Genomic DNA, 21331 nt, shown 5'->3' on the forward strand with positions numbered 1-21331 from the left:
AAGGAGGGACAGAGGAGGGTATAGTGAGATATTAAGGTGAGATGTAAGGAGGGGCAGAGGAGGGTATAGTGAGATATTGGGGTGAGATGTAAGGAGGGGCAGAGGAGGGTATAGTGAGATATTAGGGTGAGATGTAAGGAGGGGCAGAGGAGTGTATAGTGAGATATTAGGGTGAGATGTAAGTAGGGGCAGAGGAGGGTATAGTGAGATATTAGGGTGAGATGTAAGAAGGGCAGAGGAGGGTATAGTGAGATATTAGGGTGAGATGTAAGGAGGGGCAGAGGAGGGTATAGTGAGATATTAGGGTGAGATGTAAGGAGAGGCAGAGGAGGGTATAGTGAGATATTAGGGTGAGATGTAAGGAGGGGCAGAGGAGGGTATAGTGAGATATTAGGGTGAGATGTAAGGAGGGGCAGAGGAAAGTATAGTTAGATATTAGGGTGAGATGTAAGGAAGGGCAGAGGAGGGTATAGTGAGATATTAGGGTGAGATGTAAGGAGGGGCACAGGAGTGTATAGTGAGATATTAGGGTGAGATGTGAGGGGGGGCAGAGGAGGGTATAGTGAGATATTAGGGTGAGATGTAAGGAGGGGCAGAGGAGGATATAGTGAGATATTAGGGGGAGATGTAAGGAGGGGCAGAGGAGGGTATAGTGAGATATTAGGGTGAGATGTAAGGAGGGGCACAGGAGTGTATAGTGAGATATTAGGGTGAGATGTAAGGAGGGGCAGAGGAGGGTATAGTGAGATATTAGGGGGAGATGTAAGGAGGGGCAGAGGAGGGTATAGTGAGATATTAGGGGGAGATGTAAGGAGGGGCAGAGGAGGGTATAGTGAGATATTAGGGTGAGATGTAAGGAGGGGCAGAGGAGGGTATAGTGAGATATTAGGGTGAGATGTAAGGAGGGGCACAGGAGTGTATAGTGAGATATTAGGGTGAGATGTAAGGAGGGGCAGAGGAGGGTATAGTGAGAAATTAGGGGGAGATGTAAGGAGGAGCAGAGGAGGGTATAGTGAGATATGAGGGTGAGATCAGAGGAGGGTATAGTGAGATATTGGGGTGAGATGTAAGGAGGGGCAGAGGAGGGTATAGTGAGATATTAGGGGGAGATGTAAGGAGGGGCAGAGGAGGGTATAGTGAGATATTAGGGGGAGATGTAAGGAGGGGCAGAGGGGGGTATAGTGAGAAATTAGGGCTGAGATGTAAGGAGGGGCAGAGGAGGGTATAGTGAGATATTAGGGTGAGATGTAAGGAGGGGCAGAGGAGGGTATAGTGAGATATTAGGGTGAGATGTAAGGAGGGGCAGAGGAGGGTATAGTGAGATATTAGGGTGAGATGTAAGGAGGGGCAGAGGAGGGTATAGTGAGATATTAGGGTGAGATGTAAGGAGGGGCAGAGGAGGGTATAGTGAGATATTAGGGTGAGATGTAAGGAGGGGCAGAGGAGGGTATAGTGAGATATTAGGGTGAGATGTAAGGAGGGGCAGAGGAGGTTTTGTGAGATATTAGGGTGAGATGTAAGGAGGGGCAGAGCAGGGTATAGTGAGATATTAGGGTGAGATGTAAGGAGGGGCAGAGGAGGGTATAGTGAGATATTAGGGTGAGATGTAAGGAGGGGCAGAGGAGGGTATAGTGAGATATTAGGGTGAGATGTAAGGAGGGACAGAGGAGGGTATAGTCAGATATTAGGGTGAGATGTAAGGAGGGGCAGAGGAGGGTATAGTGAGATATTAGGGTGAGATGTAAGGAGGGGCAGAGGAGGGTATAGGGAGATATTAGGGTGAGATGTAAGGAGGGGCAGAGGAGGGTATAGTGAGATAGGGTGAGATGTAAGGAGGGGCAGAGAATGGTATAGTGAGATATTAGGGTGAGATGTAAGGAGGGGCAGAGGAGGGTATAGGGAGATATTAGGGTGAGATGTAAGGAGGGGCAGAGGAGGGTATAGGGAGATATTAGGGTGAGATGTAAGGAGGGGCAGAGGAGGGTATAGTGAGAAATTAGGGTGAGATGTAAGGAGGGGCAGAAGAGTGTAAACATATTAATGTACTAAAGAATTTGACATACTGGACGTAGCATCGTGGCTGCCTTAACGTTTGCTGTATTTATAAATAGGAATCGGCAGCACATTTGGCGCCTACATATTGCTGTATTGCAAATCTCACGGATCCAATCTCGCAGTTTCTAGAACACGGAGTCAGGTTCTACTGCTCCACAAAATGCTGACCGGACGGAAAGGAAAAAAGGGACGATCTCAATAAACTCTCACAGACGCTCACCTTGCGTGTTTACAGACACCTGCAATGAGAAGAAAAAGTTTCACGTTAAAGGCTGCCATGAAGCCAACAAACACCCCTTTTGTAAACAAATGTAACAATCCCATTGGCTTCCTTAAACTCATCTAACCATGCCAAGAGCAAAGATTACGTTCATTTGGTACACTTTGCCGCCTTAACCATGTCGCTGCCATTAGTACACTTTGCCCCTAGGAGAGACTGACCCCTTAACCCTGTCACTGCCATTAGTACACTTTGCCCCTAGGAGAGACTGACCCCTTAACCATGTCACTGCCATTAGTACACTTTGCCCCTAGGAGAGACTGACCCCTTAACCATGTCACTGCCATTAGTACACTTTGCCCCTAGGAGGGACTAACCCCTTAAACATGTCACTGCCATTAATACACTTTGCCCCTAGGAGAGACTGACCCCTTAACCATGTCACTGCCATTAGTACACTTTGCCCCTAGGAGAGACTGACCCCTTAACCATGTCACTGCCATTAGTACACTTTGCCCCTAGGAGGGACTAACCCCTTAAACATGTCACTGCCATTAATACACTTTGCCCCTAGGAGAGACTGACCCCTTAAACATGTCACTGCCATTAATACACTTTGCCCCTAGGAGAGACTGACCCCTTAACCATGTCACTGCCATTAGTACACTTTGCCCCTAGGAGGGACTGACCCCTTAACCATGTCACTGCCATTAATACACTTTTCCCCTAGGAGGGACTGACCCCTTAACCATGTCACTGCCATTAGTACACTTTGCCCCTAGGAGGGACTGACCCCTTAACCATGTCACTGCCATTAGTACACTTTGCTCCTAGGAGGGACTGACCCCTTAACCATGTCACTGCCATTAGTACACTTTGCACCTAGGAGAGACTGACCCCTTAACCATGTCACTGCCATTAGTACACTTTGCCCCTAGGAGGGACTGACCCCTTAACCATGTCACTGCCATTAGTACACTTTGCCCCTAGGAGGGACTGACCCCTTAACCATGTCACTGCCATTAGTACACTTTGCTCCTAGGAGGGACTGACCCCTTAACCATGTCACTGCCATTAGTACACTTTGCCCCTAGGAGGGACTGACCCCTTAACCATGTCACTGCCATTAGTACACTTTGCCCTGAGGAGGGACTGACCCCTTAACCATGTCACTGCCATTAGTACACTTTGCCCCTAGGAGAGACTGACCCCTTAACCCTGTCACTGCCATTAGTACACTTTGCCCCTAGGAGAGACTGACCCCTTAACCATGTCACTGCCATTAGTACACTTTGCCCCTAGGAGGGAATGACCCCTTAACCATGTCACTGCCATTAGTACACTTTGCCCCTAGGAGGGACTGACCCCTTAACCATGTCACTGCCATCAGTACACTTTGCCCCTAGGAGAGACTGACCCCTTAACCCTGTCACTGCCATTAGCACACTTTGCCCCTAGGAGGGACTGACCCCTTAACCCTGTCACTGCCATTAGTACACTTTGCCCCTAGGAGAGACTGACCCCTTAACCATGTCACTGCCATTAGTACACTTTGCCCCTAGGAGGGACTGACCCCTTAACCATGTCACTGCCATTAGTACACTTTGCCCCTAGTAGGGACTGACCCCTTAACCATGTCACTGCCATTAGTACACTTTGCCCCTAGGAGGGACTGACCCGTTAACCATGTCACTGCCATTAGTACACTTTGCCCCTAGGAGGGACTGACCCCTTAACCATGTCACTGCCATTAGTACACTTTGCCCCTAGGAGGGACTGACCCCTTAACCATGTCACTGCCATTAGTACACTTTACCCCTAGGAGAGACTGACCCCTTAACCCTGTCACTGCCATTAGTACACTTTGCCCCTAGGAGGGACTGACCCCTTAACCATGTCACTGCCATTAGTACACTTTGCCCCTAGGAGGGACTGACCCCTTAACCATGTCACTGCCATTAGTACACTTTGCCCCTAGGAGGGACTGACCCCTTAACCCTGTCACTGCCATTAGTACACTTTGCCCCTAGGAGAGACTGACCCCTTAACCCTGTCACTGCCATTAGTACACTTTGCCCCTAGGAGAGACTGACCCCTAATGGCACTAATCCCTGTGGGACAGTCAGGTCATTTAAACCCAAGGGGCTGAGCCCCATTTCCAATCTGTCCTGCGACAGGTCCGGTCCTCTGACCACACGAGAAGTTGCAGCGGAGGCGTGACTATTCCCGTCAGAAGGCTCCTCCACCTATGACAAAGAGAAGCGCCCGCTCTCCGCCGGGAAGTGCGCGACGCGGCGCACGTCCACACGGGTCTCACCTCTTCGTTATCTTCATCGATGTACTTTATCTGGATGTCGGTCAGATCGAAGGACACGAGGACCTGGGAAGGAGAAGAGCCGTTCAGAGCAGAGTCCATGTGCTAGATCCACAAGGCCGTGTGATGTCTCCTAATGTCACGTTAACACGAACCCAGGACCTTCAAGGGACAAGAACGTCATTTGCGGCCATGTATTCCCCCGTAAGGAGTGTAGGGTTCATTAGGACGGCCATTAGTGGGAGTGATAAGGAGCGGAGAGGCTGGACCTATCCACACGCTATGTAACACCCCCTAACATCCGCACCCCCAAACCTTAATGGGACCAGCTGTGCGGCTGCACCAATCCCCACGCTATGTAACAACCCCTAACATCCTCACCCCCAAACCTTAATGGGACCAGCTGTGCGGCTGCACCAGTCCCCACGCTATGTAACACCACATAACATCAACACCCCCAAACCTTAATGGGACCAGCTGTGCGGCTGCACCAATCCCCACGCTATGTAACACCCCCTAACATCCTCACCCCCAAACCTTAACGGGACCAGCTGTGCGGCTGGACCAATCCCCACGCTATGTAACACCCCCTAACATCCTCACCCCCAAACCTTAATGGGACCAGCTGTGCGGCTGGACCAGTCCCCACGCTATGTAACACCCCCTAACATCCTCACCCCCAAACCTTAATGGGACCAGCTGTGCGGCTGGACCAGTCCCCACGCTATGTAACACCCCCTAACATCCTCACCCCCAAACCTTAATGGGACCAGCTGTGCGGCTGGACCAGTCCCCACGCTATGTAACACCCCATAACATCAACACCCCCAAACCTTAATGGGACCAGCTGTGCGGCTGGATCAGTCCCCACGCTATGTAACACCCCCTAACATCCTCATCCCCAAACCTTAATGGGACCAGCTGTGCGGCTGGACCAATCCCCACGCTATGTAACACCCCCTAACATCCTCACCCCCAAACCTTAATGGGACCAGCTGTGCGGCTGGACCAGTCCCCACGCTATGTAACACCCCCTAACATCCTCATCCCCAAACCTTAATGGGACCAGCTGTGCGGCTGCACCAGTCCCCACGCTATGTAACACCCCCTAACATCCTCACCCCCAAACCTTAATGGGACCAGCTGTGCGGCTGGACCAGTCCCCACGCTATGTAACACCCCCTAACATCCGCACCCCCAAACCTTAATGGGACCAGCTGTGCGGCTGCACCACTCCCCACGCTATGTAACACTCCCTAACATCCACACCCCCAAACCTTAATGGGACCAGCTCCATGCTAACACCCCCTAACATCCTCACGCCCAAACCTTAATAGGACCAGCTCCATGCTAACACCCCATAACATCCTCACCTCCAAATCTTAATGGGACAGCTCCATGCTAACACCCCCTAATATGCTCACCCCCAAACCTTAATGGGACCAGCTCCATGCTAACACCCCCTAACATCCTCACCCCCAAACCTTAATGGGACAGCTCCATGCTAACACACCATAACACCATCACGCCCAAACCTTAACAGGACCAGCTCCATGCTAACACCCCATAACAACATTACCCCCAAACCTTAATGGGACCAGCTCCATGCTAACACCCCATAACACCATCACCCCCAAACCTTAACGGGACCAGCTCCATGCTAACACCCCCTAACATCCTCACGCCCAAACCTTAACAGGACCAGCTCCATGCTAACACCCCATAACACCATCACCCCCAAACCTTAATGGGACCAGCTCCATGCTAACACCCCATAACACCATCACCCCCAAACCTTAACGGGACCAGCTCCATGCTAACACCCCATAACACCATCAACCCCAAACCTTAACGGGACCAGCTCCATGCTAACACCCCGTAACACCCTCACCCCCAAACCTTAATGGGAACATGGGACCAGCTCCATGCTAACACCCCCTAACCCCACAAACCCTAGCAAAACGAACGGCACCCAGAGGGTTAAGAAGCGCGTGCCGCATGCTCTTCGCTATGGACACGGACAGGGTCAGTCCCGTGTGAAACCAGAAAAAACAACACCCAATCCCCATCTCCTCCCCCTCAGTGGATCCCCCTGCTTATCGACATTGGGGCCCCCCTTCGGGCGCCGGAGCGGCCACATCAACTCGGAAGAAGGAAGAGGCCTTGACTGAGCCTCTGATTGAGCCACCGGTGCTGAAGCAGGGATATCCTTCAAACCTAACCTGCTGGGGGCCCTTGAGGACGGGAGTCGCCCCCCCATGTGGAAGAGGCTTATACAGTAAGGGAAGCGTACTCCCCTTCCCCCACACCGGCTTTCCTATCATCTGTTCTAATACAAAGGTTCTCGTGCTCTCAGAAGAATACGAGGTTAGTCCCATATCGCGAGGAACCCGAGAGGAACCCAACGTTTCGGGGCCCTACGTGGGGGTTTTTCTTCCTGGCGATCCCCGTATGTGACAAACCTCTTATTCTGCATGCCAACGTGATACTTTGTATTCCCTGTACGCTGCACGCTGAAGGGTTTTCGGTCCCTTTCTTTACCCACCGTAACTTATTTAAAAAAAATAACCTATTCCCAGCCTCGCACTGATGAGACCGCCAACAAAAACGGTCAAAACTGCTGTCTACGAGTAGGTTGGCAGGCTCTGCACTTCTGTAACCCCCGGCGGTGCTGGAATGCGGCAGGCAGACGCTTATAGGGGGGATCCCGCGTTACAATGGACAAGGAATAAAAAGCGGACACTGCGTGCTCATTAGCATGTCATTACCCAGAATTCCTGGCTGCACTGGAAGCACAGTATGCTAAGAGATAATGGGGCACGGCAGAGAAAACCTCGCGCTGAAACGGATGGCGGGAAAAGGCAAATTCCGCGCGTTCTTTTGGTTGAAGTTTCTTTCCGCGCCGGACGCTTATACAGCGAGGGAATTAAAAGACATGCTCGGGGGGGGGGGGTAGGTAGCAGGGGTGACGCCGTTAAAAAAAAAGGCTCGTGGTTTCGTTGCCCCTTTGGCCGAGTTACAGAACAAAGAAAACAATGGCAACGAGAATACCCAGAAAGGGCTCAGCGTGACTCACCGCTCCTGCGGTTACCCCGGGCACAGGCTGCTCCAGGAAGTAACGAGGGCCCGAGTCACATGACCAACACGGAGCTGCAGGGTTTAACCCACGCTTACCCGAGCAGGTCACAGCGGTGCAGGCAGCTGTTTCAGCCGTCGTTCAGCCCGCGAGCACCAAGTGGCGCAGCGCGCGGATATGCAAACAGGCCCAGCCGTGAGATACCAGCCGTGTGTATAACAGTACGTAGGCGTGTGCGGGTCTGCGTGTAGCTGTGCATGTTAATGTATATATGTCGGTGCCACCTCGTTTGGGCTGCGCGTCAGGCTGCGTGTATCGGCGTTCCACCGCGCTTATACTGCACGTGTCAGACTGCGCGTATCGGCGTGCCCGCGTATAGGCACGTGTCCGACATGCCGATACGCGCAGTCTGCGTTTAGTGCGAATCAGACCCGCGTTTAGGCGTGCCCGCGTTTACACTGTGCGTATCGGCGTGCCACGGCGCACATCACACTGCGTGTATCGGCGTGCCAGCGGTTAGACTGAATGTATTGGCGTGTCAGACTGCGCGCGCCTGTTTGTGAATATGTGCCGCTCCCCGTGATGTCGCCGCGGGTTCAGCGAGAGGAGTCTGCGCATTGGGAGATAAACACCCGGCAAACAAATCATTTCCCAGGTGTCTCTGCTGCACGCCCGGGTATCTTCCGTCCCACCACGACAAGTATGGCTTCATCTGCTTGGACGTGTACACCTAGGCCCCACAGACACCCCTCCCTTTGGCGCCCGCGCCCTGCTTCAGCGACACTCACCATGGCCTCCACGTCAGCCCAGGTTGTATTCCGGGAGTCGGACACGAGAAAGCTCTGGGTGTCGCCGTTGTAGGTCACACACAGGTTCACCTGGGCCTCCATCCTGCAGGATGTACAACAACAACCGGGCGGAGCGTTACAACCAGCCGGGACGCACACCCAACACACGGTCAAGGATTATTTATATTAATGACACAGCGTTACAACCAGCCGGGACGCACACCCAACACACGGTCAAGGATTATTTATATTAATGACACGGCGTTACAACCAGCCGGGACGCACACCCAACACACGGTCAAGGATTATTTATATTAATGACATGGCGTTACAACCAGCCGGGACGCACACCCAACACACGGTCAAGGATTATTTATATTAATGACATGGCGTTACAACCAGCCGGGACGCACAACCAACACACGGTCAAGGATTATTTATATTAATGACATGGCGTTACAACCAGCCGGGACGCACACCCAACACACGGTCAAGGATTATTTATATTAATGACACGGCGTTACAACCAGCCGGGACGCACACCCAACACACGGTCAAGGATTATTTATATTAATGACACGGCGTTACAACCAGCTGGGACGCACACCCAACACACGGTCAAGGATTATTTATATTAATGACACGGCGTTACAACCAGCTGGGACGCACACCCAACACATGGTCAAGGATTATTTATATTAATGACACGGCGTTACAACCAGCTGGGGCGCACACCCAACACATGGTCAAGGATTATTTATATTAATGACACGGCGTTACTACCAGCTGGGACGCACACCCAACACACGGTCAAGGATTATTTATATTAATGACACAGCGTTACAACCAGCTGGGACGCACACCCAACACACGGTCAAGGATTATTTATATTAATGACACGGCGTTACTACCAGCTGGGACGCACACCCAACACACGGTCAAGGATTATTTATATTAATGACACAGCGTTACAACCAGCCGGGACGCACACCCAACACACGGTCAAGGATTATTTATATTAATGACACGGCGTTACTACCAGCTGGGACGCACACCCAACACACGGTCAAGGATTATTTATATTAATGACACAGCGTTACAACCAGCCGGGACGCACACCCAACACACGGTCAAGGATTATTTATATTAATGACACAGCGTTACAACCAGCCGGGACGCACACCCAACACACGGTCAAGGATTATTTATATTAATGACACAGCGTTACAACCAGCCGGGACGCACACCCAACACACGGTCAAGGATTATTTATATTAATGACACGGCGTTACAACCAGCTGGGACGCACACCCAACACACGGTCAAGGATTATTTATATTAATGACACGGCGTTACAACCAGCTGGGGCGCACACCCAACACATGGTCAAGGATTATTTATATTAATGACACGGCGTTACAACCAGCTGGGACGCACACCCAACACATGGTCAAGGATTATTTATATTAATGACACGGCGTTACTACCAGCCGGGACGCACACCCAACACACGGTCAAGGATTATTTATATTAATGACACGGCGTTACAACCAGCCGGGACGCACACCCAACACACGGTCAAGGATTATTTATATTAATGACACGGCGTTACAACCAGCCGGGACGCACACCCAACACACGGTCAAGGATTATTTATATTAATGACACGGCGTTACAACCAGCTGGGACGCACACCCAACACACGGTCAAGGATTATTTATATTAATGACACAGCGTTACAACCAGCCGGGACGCACACCCAACACACGGTCAAGGATTATTTATATTAATGACACGGCGTTACAACCAGCCGGGACGCACACCCAACACACGGTCAAGGATTATTTATATTAATGACACGGCGTTACAACCAGCCGGGACGCACACCCAACACACGGTCAAGGATTATTTATATTAATGACACGGCGTTACAACCAGCCGGGACGCACACCCAACACACGGTCAAGGATTATTTATATTAATGACACGGCGTTACAACCAGCCGGGACGCACACCCAACACACGGTCAAGGATTATTTATATTAATGACACGGCGTTACAACCAGCCGGGACGCACACCCAACACACGGTCAAGGATTATTTATATTAATGACGACGTTATTTATGTAGCGCTTTTCTGCATTGGGAGTCAAAGCACTTCCCACATTTAAAGAAGCAAAATCTAATGTATTTATTGTTGCATAGAATTGAAGCTGGGGGTCTCCCCAGCTGAACCCCCGTTAATTTCAGCACTGGGGCCCCCCCTGCTTCCGAAGATACCTACCACCGTAGGCGCTCGGCCAGCAGGGTTCATGTACTGGCCGCTTTTCAAACCTCCCGCGTCCTGCGGGCCAATAGGAAGCCGTGATGTCATCAGGTCCGGCTTTCTATTGGCCTGCGTGATGGGGGGGGGGGAGCTTTAAACCCCAGCTAGCTCAGCCGGTGCGGCAAACCGGCGCCCCCTAAAGAGAGGTTTGTATCTCCGCGAGCAGGGGGGGGTCCCGGAGCTGAAATTAACAGGGTGCAGCTGGGGAGACCCCCTGCTCCAAAACCTTCTTAAAAGCCAACAGTTACACAAAAATATAACACACAAACACCCTGCGTTGTGAGCACATTCACACGCCTCAGGCACGTCTGCCGCCCCGCCCCATTATCTCTTAGCCTGCAGGGGTTCTGGGTAATGACGTGCAAATGAGCACTCGCAGTGCGTCACTCCTTACTTAGTGGCGTGTGTGTGTGTGTGTGTCGGTGTGTGTATGTGTGTGTGTATGGGTGTATGTGTATGGGTGTATGTGTATGGGTGTATGTGTGTGTGTGTGTGAGTGTGTGTGTGTATGGGTGTGTGTGTGTGTATGGGTGTGTGTGTGTGTGTGTGTGTGTATGTGTGTGTGTGTGTGTGTGTGTGTGTGTGTGTGTATGGGTGTGTGTATGGGTGTGTGTGTGTGTGTGTATGGGTGTGTGTGTGTGTGTGTGTGTGTGTGTGTGTGTGTGTGTGTATGGGTGTGTGTGTGTGTGTGTGTGTGTGTGTGTGTATGGGTGTATGTGTGTGTGTGTGTGTGTGTGTGTATGGGTGTATGTGTGTGTGGGTGGGTGTATGTGTGTGTGTGTGTGTGTGTGTGTATGGGTGTATGTGTGTGTGTGTGTGTGTATGTGTGTGTATGGGTGTGTGTGTGTGGGTGTGTGTGTATGTGTGTGTGTGTGTGTGTGTGTGTGTGTATGTATGGGTGTATGTGTGTGTGTGTGTGTGTGTGTGTGTGTGTGTGTATGGGTGTGTGTGTGTGTGTGTGTATGTGTGTGTGTGTGTGTGTGTGTATGGGTGTGTGTGTGTGTGTGTGTGTGTGTGTGTGTGTGTGTGTGTGTGTGTGTGTGTGTATGGGTGGGACGTTGGAGGATGTATTGGCGCCCGGCTATGGATCCGGTTGCTGTCGGACGCCCGGCTCGCACGTCCCCGGGGGACAGGGTTTGCGTTGCGCTGCGCTAGTCATTGTGAGTCCAGTTCAGCACGTTGCAAGAGGGTAAAGGAAAGGGGTCTCCTCCCCTACATGCTGAAATGCAGGGCGTGACTGCGGCCCCCGCGCCGGGGAACACACTGTCAGCAGCCGGCCCCCCGGGGAACACACTGTCAGCAGCCGGCCCCCCGGGGAACACAGTCAGCAGCCGGCCCGCCGGGGAATACACTGTCAGCAGCCGGCCCCCCGGGGAATACACTGTCAGCAGCCGGCCCCCCGGGGAACACAGTCAGCAGCCGGCCCGCCGGGGAACACACTGTCAGCAGCCGGAGCACCGGGGAACACACTGTCAGCAGCCGGCCCCCCGGGGAACACACTGTCAGCAGCCGGCCCGCCGGGGAACACACTGTCAGCAGCCGGAGCACCGGGGAACACACTGTCAGCAGCCGGCCCCCCGGGGAACACACTGTCAGCAGCCGGCCCGCCGGGGAACACACTGTCAGCAGCCGGCCCCCCGGGGAACACACTGTCAGCAGCCGGCCCCCCGGGGAACACACTGTCAGCGGCCGGCCCCCCGGGGAACATACTGTCAGCAGCCGGCCCCCCGGGGAACACACTGTCAGCAGCCGGCCCCCCGGGGAACACACTGTCAGCAGCCGGCCCCCCGGGGAACACAGTCAGCAGCCGGCCCACCGGGGAATACACTGTCAGCAGCCGGCCCGCCGGGGAACACACTGTCAGCGGCCGGCCCTCCGGGGAACACACTGTCAGCGGCCCCCGCGCCGGGGAACACACTGTCAGCGGCCGGCCCGCCGGGGAACACACTGTCAGCGGCCGGCCCGCCGGGGAACACACTGTCAGCGGCCGGCCCGCCGGGGAACACACTGTCAGCGGCCCCCGCGCCGGGGAACACACTGTCAGCGGCCGGCCCGCCGGGGAACACACTGTCAGCGGCCGGCCCGCCGGGGAACACACTGTCAGCGGCCGGCCCGCCGGGGAACACACTGTCAGTGGCAGGCAAACACACTTTGCCCCTAGGAGGGACTGACCCCTTAACCATGTCACTGCCATTAGTACACTTTGCCCCTAGGAGGGACTGACCCCTTAACCATGTCACTGCCATTAGTACACTTTGCCCCTAGGAGGGACTGACCCCTTAACCATGTCACTGCCATTAGTACACTTTGCCCCTAGGAGGGACTGACCCCTTAACCATGTCACTGCCATTAGTACACTTTGCCCCTAGGAGAGACTGACCCTTTAACCATGTCACAGCCATTACTACACTTTGCCCCTAGGAGGGACTGACCCCTTAACCATGTCACTGCCATTAGTACACTTTGCCCCTAGGAGGGACTGACCCCTTAACCATGTCACTGCCATTAGTACACTTTGCCCCTAGGAGGGACTGACCCCTTAACCATGTCACTGCCATTAGTACACTTTGCCCCTAGGAGGGACTGACCCCTTAACCATGTCACTGCCATTAGTACACTTTGCCCCTAGGAGGGACTGACCCCTTAACCATGTCACTGCCATTAGTACACTTTGCCCCTAGGAGAGACTGACCCTTTAACCATGTCACAGCCATTACTACACTTTGCCCCTAGGAGGGACTGACCCCTTAACCATGTCACTGCCATTAGTACACTTTGCCCCTAGGAGGGACTGACCCCTTAACCATGTCACTGCCATTAGTACACTTTGCCCCTAGGAGGGACTGACCCCTTAACCATGTCACTGCCATTAGTACACTTTGCCCCTAGGAGAGACTGACCCTTTAACCATGTCACAGCCATTACTACACTTTGCCCCTAGGAGGGACTGACCCCTTAACCATGTCACTGCCATTACTACACTTTGCCCCTAGGAGGGACTGACCCCTTAACCATGTCACTGCCATTAGTACACTTTGCCCCTAGGAGGGACTGACCCCTTAACCATGTCACTGCCATTAGTACACTTTGCCCCTAGGAGGGACTGACCCCTTAACCCTGTCACTGCCATTAGTACACTTTGCCCCTAGGAGGGACTGACCCCTTAACCATGTCACTGCCATTAGTACACTTTGCCCCTAGGAGAGACTGACCCCTTAACCATGTCACTGCCATTAGTACACTTTGCCCCTAGGAGAGACTGACCCCTTAACCATGTCACTGCCATTAGTACACTTTGCCCCTAGGAGGGACTGACCCCTTAACCATGTCACTGCCATTAGTACACTTTGCCCCTAGGAGGGACTGACCCCTTAACCATGTCACTGCCATTAGTACACTTTGCCCCTAGGAGGGACTGACCCCTTAACCATGTCACTGCCATTAGTACACTTTGCCCCTAGGAGGGACTGACCCCTTAACCATGTCACTGCCATTAGTACACTTTGCCCCTAGGAGGGACTGACCCCTTAACCATGTCACTGCCATTAGTACACTTTGCCCCTAGGAGGGACTGACCCCTTAACCCTGTCACTGCATTTAGTACACTTTGCCCCTAGGAGAGACTGACCCCTTAACCATGTCACTGCCATTAGTACACTTTGCCCCTAGGAGGGACTGACCCCTTAACCATGTCACTGCCATTAGTACACTTTGCCCCTAGGAGGGACTGACCCCTTAACCATGTCACTGCCATTAGTACACTTTGCCTCTAGGAGGGACTGACCCCTTAACCATGCCACTGCCATTAGTACACTTTGCCCCTAGGAGAGACTGACCCCTTAACCCTGTCACTGCCATTAGTACACTTTGCCCCTAGGAGAGAGAGTGACGGCAGACCGGCCATCCCAGCTTATGAAACAATGAAGCAATTCAGGAAGCAAAAACATGACTTTGTCAGAAACTATTTACCGACTGGGCGCCTCATACCCAAAGTAAACAGTCACATGGTAACAGCTGCAGTCCCCCTCACCAATAACACGGCAGCACTATTCCGACCAAAACACGAGTCCTTGCCGTTGCTCACAACTCAAAGGGTGCAATGTACCCCTCAGCAAATATCTTTCACCCCACAAAGCCTCCCAACAGCCTGGTCTCCTGGCTACTGTCCCACACCCACAGTCACTCCTACCAACCATGGTGTCCAAGCACTGCCATCTACTCTCCCACACCCACAGTCTCTCCTACCAACCATGGTGTCCAAGCACTGCCATCTACTGTCCCACACCCACAGTCTCTCCTACCAACCATGGTGTCCAAGCACTGCCATCTAGTGTCCCACACCCACAGTCTCTCCTACCAACCATGGTGTCCAAGCCCTGCCATCTACTGTCCCACATCCACAGTCACTCCTACCAACCATGGTGTCCAAGCCCTGCCGTCTACTGTCCCACAGTTACTCCTACCAACCATGGTGTCCAAGCCCTGCCATCTACTGTCCCACACCCAGAGTCTCTCCTACCAACCATGGTGTCCAAGCACTGCCATCTACTGTCCCACACCCACAGTCACTCCTACCAACCATGGTGTCCAAGCACTGCCATCTACTGTCCCACACCCACAGTCTCTCCTACCAACCATGGTGTCCAAGCACTACCATCTACTGTCCCACACTCACAGTCTCTCCTACCAACCATGGTGTCCAAGCCCTGCCATCTACTGTCCCATACCCACAGTCACTCCTACCAACCATGGTGTCCACGCCCTGCCATCTACTGTCCCACATCCACAGTCTCTCCTACCAACCATGGTGTCCAAGCCCTGCCATCTAGTGTCCCACACCCACAGTCTCTCCTACCAACCATGGTGTCCAAGCCCTGCCATCTACTGTCCCACACCCACAGTCTCTCCTACCAACCATGGTGTCCAAGCCCTGCCATCTACTGTCCCACATCCACAGTCACTCCTACCAACCATGGTGTCCAAGCCCTGCCGTCTACTGTCCCACAGTTACTCCTAACAACCATGGTGTCCAAGCCCTGCCATCTACTGTCCCACATCCACAGTCTCTCCTACCAACCATGGTGTCCAAGCACTGCCATCTACTGTCCCACACCCACAGTCACTCCTACCAACCATGGTGTCCAAGCACTGCCATCTACTGTCCCACACCCACAGTCTCTCCTACCAACCATGGTGTCCAAGCACTACCATCTACTGTCCCACACTCACAGTCTCTCCTACCAACCATGGTGTCCAAGCCCTGCCATCTACTGTCCCATACCCACAGTCACTCCTACCAACCATGGTGTCCAAGCACTGCCATCTACTGTCCCACATCCACAGTCTCTCCTACCAACCATGGTGTCCAAGCCCTGCCATCTACTGTCCCTCACCCACAGTCACTCCTACCAACCATGGTGTCCAAGCCCTGCCATCTACTGTCCCATACCCACAGTCACTCCTACCAACCATGGTGTCCACGCCCTGCCATCTACTGTCCCACATCCACAGTCTCTCCTACCAACCATGGTGTCCAAGCACTGCCATCTACTGTCCCACATCCACAGTCTCTCCTACCAACCATGGTGTCCAAGCCCTGCCATCTACTGTCCCACACCCAGAGTCTCTCCTACCAACCATGGTGTCCAAGCCCTGCCATCTACTGTCCCACACCCACAGTCTCTCCTACCAACCATGGTGTCCAAGCCCTGACATCTACTGTCCCACACCCACAGTCTCTCCTACCAACCGTGGTGTCCAAGCCCTGCCATCTATTGTCCCACACCCACAGTCACTCCTACCAACCATGGTGGCCAAGCCCTGCCATCTACTGTCCCACACCCACAGTCACTCCTACCAACCATGGTGTCCACGCCCTGCCATCTACTGTCCCACACCCACAGTCTCTCCTACCAACCATGGTGGCCAAGCCCTGCCATCTACTGTCCCTCACCCACAGTCTCTCCTACCAACCATGGTGTCCTAGCCCTGCCATCTACTGTCCCACACCCACAGTCACTCCTACCAACCATGGTGTCCACGCCCTGCCATCTACTGTCCCACACCCACAGTCTCTCCTACCAACCATGGTGTCCAAGCACTGCCATCTACTGTCCCACACCCACAGTCTCTCCTACCAACCATGGTATCCAAGCACTGCCATCTACTGTCCCACACCCACAGTCACTCCTACCAACCATGGTATCCAAGCACTGCCATCTACTGTCCCACACCCACAGTCACTCCTACCAACCATGGTGTCCAAGCCCTGCCATCTACTGTCCCACACCCACAGTCTCTCCTACCAACCGTGGTGTCCAAGCCCTGCCATCTACTGCACTTATTCCCTCACCTGCTGTCTCTTCAACTCTCCCAACATCTAACTTAGAGTGTAAGCTCTCCGGGACAGGGATTTCCTTTCCTTCTGTCTGATTTTGCTGCACTTATTGTATAATTATAATTCCCTGTGCTGTATTCGTTGTGAAGCGCTGAGTACACTTTTGGCGCTATACAAATAAAGACATACAATACAATCTTACATGTGATCTCAGCGTGCTTTATAACAGATTACGGTTATTTTTTCCTATCCGGTTTAAACGTGTTTTTTTTTACGTAGGCCCAAAGCCTACGTAAAGTGTTGAGAATCCACATGGCATCATTGAATAAGGATTACAGCAAGGCCCCGCTTCTCGGCGCCCCGCCGATACGGCAGCACCGAGAAGGGGGCCGCCATGTCTGCGCATGCGCAGAACGGGCCTGTCCGATGTCGCGCATGCACAGAACGGGCTGGTCCGAGGTCACGCATGCGCAGAACGGGCCGGGGTCGCGCATGCGCAGAATGGGGGGGGGGGGTTGCGCATGCGTAGAACGGCGATTTTTGCTTTGCGGCGGGCCCTTCGAACTGAACCAGCCGCATGCCCGGGGGCCCTCCCGTATTACAGAAGTGTAGGTCCTCTGATCTAAATAATATAGGAGCGTGACTAGGGTGGTCAGGCGACTTCTTAAAAAAAAATACTTGACACGATGGTGAAAGGTGCGACGCGCGTTCGAGACACACACACACACACACACACACACACTTCTCTCCGCTCCATGCTGTTTCCTCCTGTCCTTTCTAGAAAACGAGAATTCGTGTCAAGGCGCCCCAAAAAAAGTTCGAGAGAGCGTGCGCTCCTTGCTGTTGTGCTATATCGGAGACGGACAGACAGACACGAAACATATGGGGGACAGAAAACAAAAAAATTCGACGAGAAGACGACGAGAGAAGCAATGGTGGAATATGTTCCAAACGTGTAAGTATATTGTAACACACTCGGTGGTCGCACTCACAATTTGCACCTTCTTTTAGGCATTGTAGGGTGTCCGGCGTCTCCCCTTCCAACGCTCTCCCCTCAGGTCACGGGGATCCTGCAGTCCCGATCAGCGTTGGATGGCGTAACTGTCCGGCCAACGCGCGCACACAGTCCTTCCCTGATGAAGCCAAGCGCACCTGGCGAAACGCGTAGGAGTGTAGACGCGACCGGAGGACGTTTTCCAGCCCCCAAGGGGGGCACGGGAGTTCGCATTCAGCGTGAGAGAGAGAAGAAAAAAAACGGATGGACTGCGTGCGTGTGCCGGCGGCACAGCGCAATGAACATTTACGCCATCCAACGCTGACTGGGGGTGGGGGGTGCCGGGTCTGCAGCTCGACTAACCTCAGGGAGTTCGTGCAGGACCCGTGACCTGAGGGAGGAGCGCCGGAAGGAGACACTCCGGGCAACCTAACTAAAAGAATGTGCAACTTGTGAGTGGATGTGTTACAATATACTTACACTTTTGGAACATTTTGCACTATTGCTTCTCATTTTCTTCACATCCCATTTTTTACTCTGTCCACCATATACAGCTCAACCCCGTTATAGCGCGATCCGCTACAACGCGAATCTGCTTATAGCGCGATGTGAGCGTGGCTCCCAATTTATCGGGTGTATGAATACTTTACCACACGGTTATTGGCGTCTTAAATACTTTATTGTACAATGCACACAATGGTGCATTATTTCTAACGCGATCCGCTTATAGCGCGGTGTGATTCTTTGGACCCCAAGCACAGCGTTATAAGGGGGTTGAGCTTGATGTCTCATGTAAGTCTGTCTGTTATAGTACAACAGCAAGGAGCGCACTCTTTCGACCCTTTTTGGATATTTGGATTTGCCCCCAGCGGAGGGGGGGACTTTGACTGTTATTGTTACCGGGATATTACTGAGCTTTTTGCTGCATTGATCCATCATACGTAGGAATAAGAGTGTTACACTACTTGCACTTTACACATATATATGGGGTATTAGAGACATCACTGGTATTAGTTAGTACAGCTCAACCCCCTTATAACGCGGTGCTTGGGCTCCAAAGAATCACACCGCGCTATAAGCGGATCGCGTTAGAAATAATGTACCATTGTATGCATTGTACAATAAAGTATTTAAGACACCAATAATCGTGTTGAAAAGTATTCATAAATAAAAAAAACTGGGAGCCACGCGGGCATCGCGATATAAGCGGACCCGCGTTGTAACGGGTTGCGCTATAATGGGGTTCAGCTGTATATGTACTTATTTGAGTAATTTCACTATATTTAGGTCACAAAAGTGTCGCACTATCTACACTTATCCCTAATATTGTTAGACATTACGTACACACATCAGAGCAGCGCTACGGATAGTATTTTTCAGTTAGTGTCATGACGTACCTAGAACAGCTACAGGGCCGATGATGTTCTAGGTATGTCAACGTTAAGGCAGCCGTCCCTGCGGGTTTCTTTTTTTTTTGTACCTGAACCCCACTTCCTGGGACCCTTTGGTTTCAGAGATAAGAGATAATTCTAGTTTTTTGTGTGCCTGTGTTTGACACACACACACACACACACACACACACACACACACACGACCTTCGGGCCATCAATACAAAGTCGTGACGTCAGCTGATGTTGCAACTTCTACTGCTTGCCTGACCCCCTAGCGGCTGTATTGTGCCCACCGGGTAAGAACAGTATTCTTGCCCAAATGGACAAAACTACCCAGATCTTGGGTTCCAGGAGGTCCCCCGGTGGTTGGGGTAGGATGCTGGCGTGCAATCTTATGTTTGGACCTGAAACTAGCGTCACCTGAGCGGGAATCGGTGGTGCCTGCACGGTACATCCCGGCTGCATTTTATACCAACAGGTCAGGACATCCCTGCTTCAGCATAGGCGACTTAATAGTTGACTGAGCCACCTGTGCTGAAGCAGGGATATCCTGACCTGTTGGTGGCCCTTGAGGACTGGAGTTGGCCATATATATATCAAATACAAATATCCCCTTTGAACACATCCACGCCTCCGACAAGGCCTGCAACCATATGTAACCAATATTCAGCAAAATAGAAGAAAAATCTGCACACGTCTAATAAATTCTGCACCAAACCACACCGACCAAAACAATGCAGAGGTATGGCAGCACCGGGGAAACGGAGGCGCCAGAATAATTATTAATAATACATTATTCTAATGGGAAATTATTCCCTTATATTAACACGAGTACAATACTTGTATGATCACAAGAAAGCAGGATTGTGGGGAAGGTATATATATATAGTATAAAATATATACATAAGTATTTATAGTGATAGAGATATATATAGCTAAGTGGGATTATTATATAATATACATACTAAGAGTCAATATCTAAAAGGAATGTTTATTAGCTGTTAAAGGTGACGCAGAGAATTGACACACAGAAGTGTGTGTGTGTGTTATGTGTGTGTGTGTGTGTGTATATATATATATATATATATATATATATATATATATATATATATATATATATATATGTGTGTGTCCTCCGGGCAACGCCGGGTATATCAGCTAATATATATATATATATATATATATATATATATATGTTTGTATATCGTTACCCCATGTTAGAGACACTGCTGGGGCCTCACAGTAGGGGCTAAATATTGCTATTTAGTGTAAATATATTAGTACACACAAACCTCTTCAAAGGAGAAATACTAAAATGGTATGAATGTCTAACACAAGGGTTTGTTAATCTTCAGCCACACACACAAATTATATATATATACATACACATATATATATATATACACACACACAAAATCATGTAAACATGATTGTATATTACCTGCTGATTACAGAACCCTCTCCAGTGACCCAGTCCCCTGTGAGGGCCACAGGATCCCCCCAGATCTTCTCTCCCAGATCCTATCCCCTGGGATATCAGCAGATCTCCCTCCCCCCCGGGATCTCTGCAGATCTCTCTCTCTCTCTCTCCCCTGGGATCTCTGCAGATCTCTCCTGGGATCTCAGCAGATCTCTCCCCCTGGGATCTCAGCAGATCATTCCCCTCTTACCCTGGGTTCTTAGCAGATCTCTCTCCCCTCCTGGGATCTCAGCAGATCTCTCTCTCCCCCTGGGATCTCAGCAGATCTCTCTCTCCCCCCCTGGGATCTCAGCAGATCTCTGCCCCTCCGCCGTCTGTTGTTGTTCCCTTTACAACATGGCGATCTGACG

The 21331-nt window shown here is 51.9% G+C and overlaps 1 protein-coding gene across 9 annotated transcripts in view; it reads right to left on the bottom strand.

Annotated features, from left to right (window-relative positions):
• Positions 1-21331, bottom strand: part of NBR1 (NBR1 autophagy cargo receptor) — a 62250-nt gene extending 40919 nt beyond the window's left edge. For 2 of the 9 annotated variants that reach the window (XR_012789965.1, XM_075580196.1), the window contains exons 1-4: positions 18109-18382; positions 8454-8556; positions 4593-4655; positions 2276-2294 (exon numbers count right to left, since the gene is read on the bottom strand). Coding sequence is in view for 8 of the 9 variants with exons in the window: in XM_075580196.1 (XP_075436311.1) it covers positions 2276-2294; positions 4593-4655; positions 8454-8556; positions 18109-18131 (208 nt within the window). In the remaining variant the exon portion in view is untranslated. The other 7 variants (XM_075580199.1, XM_075580197.1, XM_075580201.1 and 4 more) reach the window with 7 other exon arrangements.

Source organism: Ascaphus truei, chromosome 23 (assembly GCF_040206685.1).
Source record: "Ascaphus truei isolate aAscTru1 chromosome 23, aAscTru1.hap1, whole genome shotgun sequence".
NCBI classification, from domain to species: Eukaryota; Metazoa; Chordata; class Amphibia; order Anura; family Ascaphidae; genus Ascaphus; species Ascaphus truei.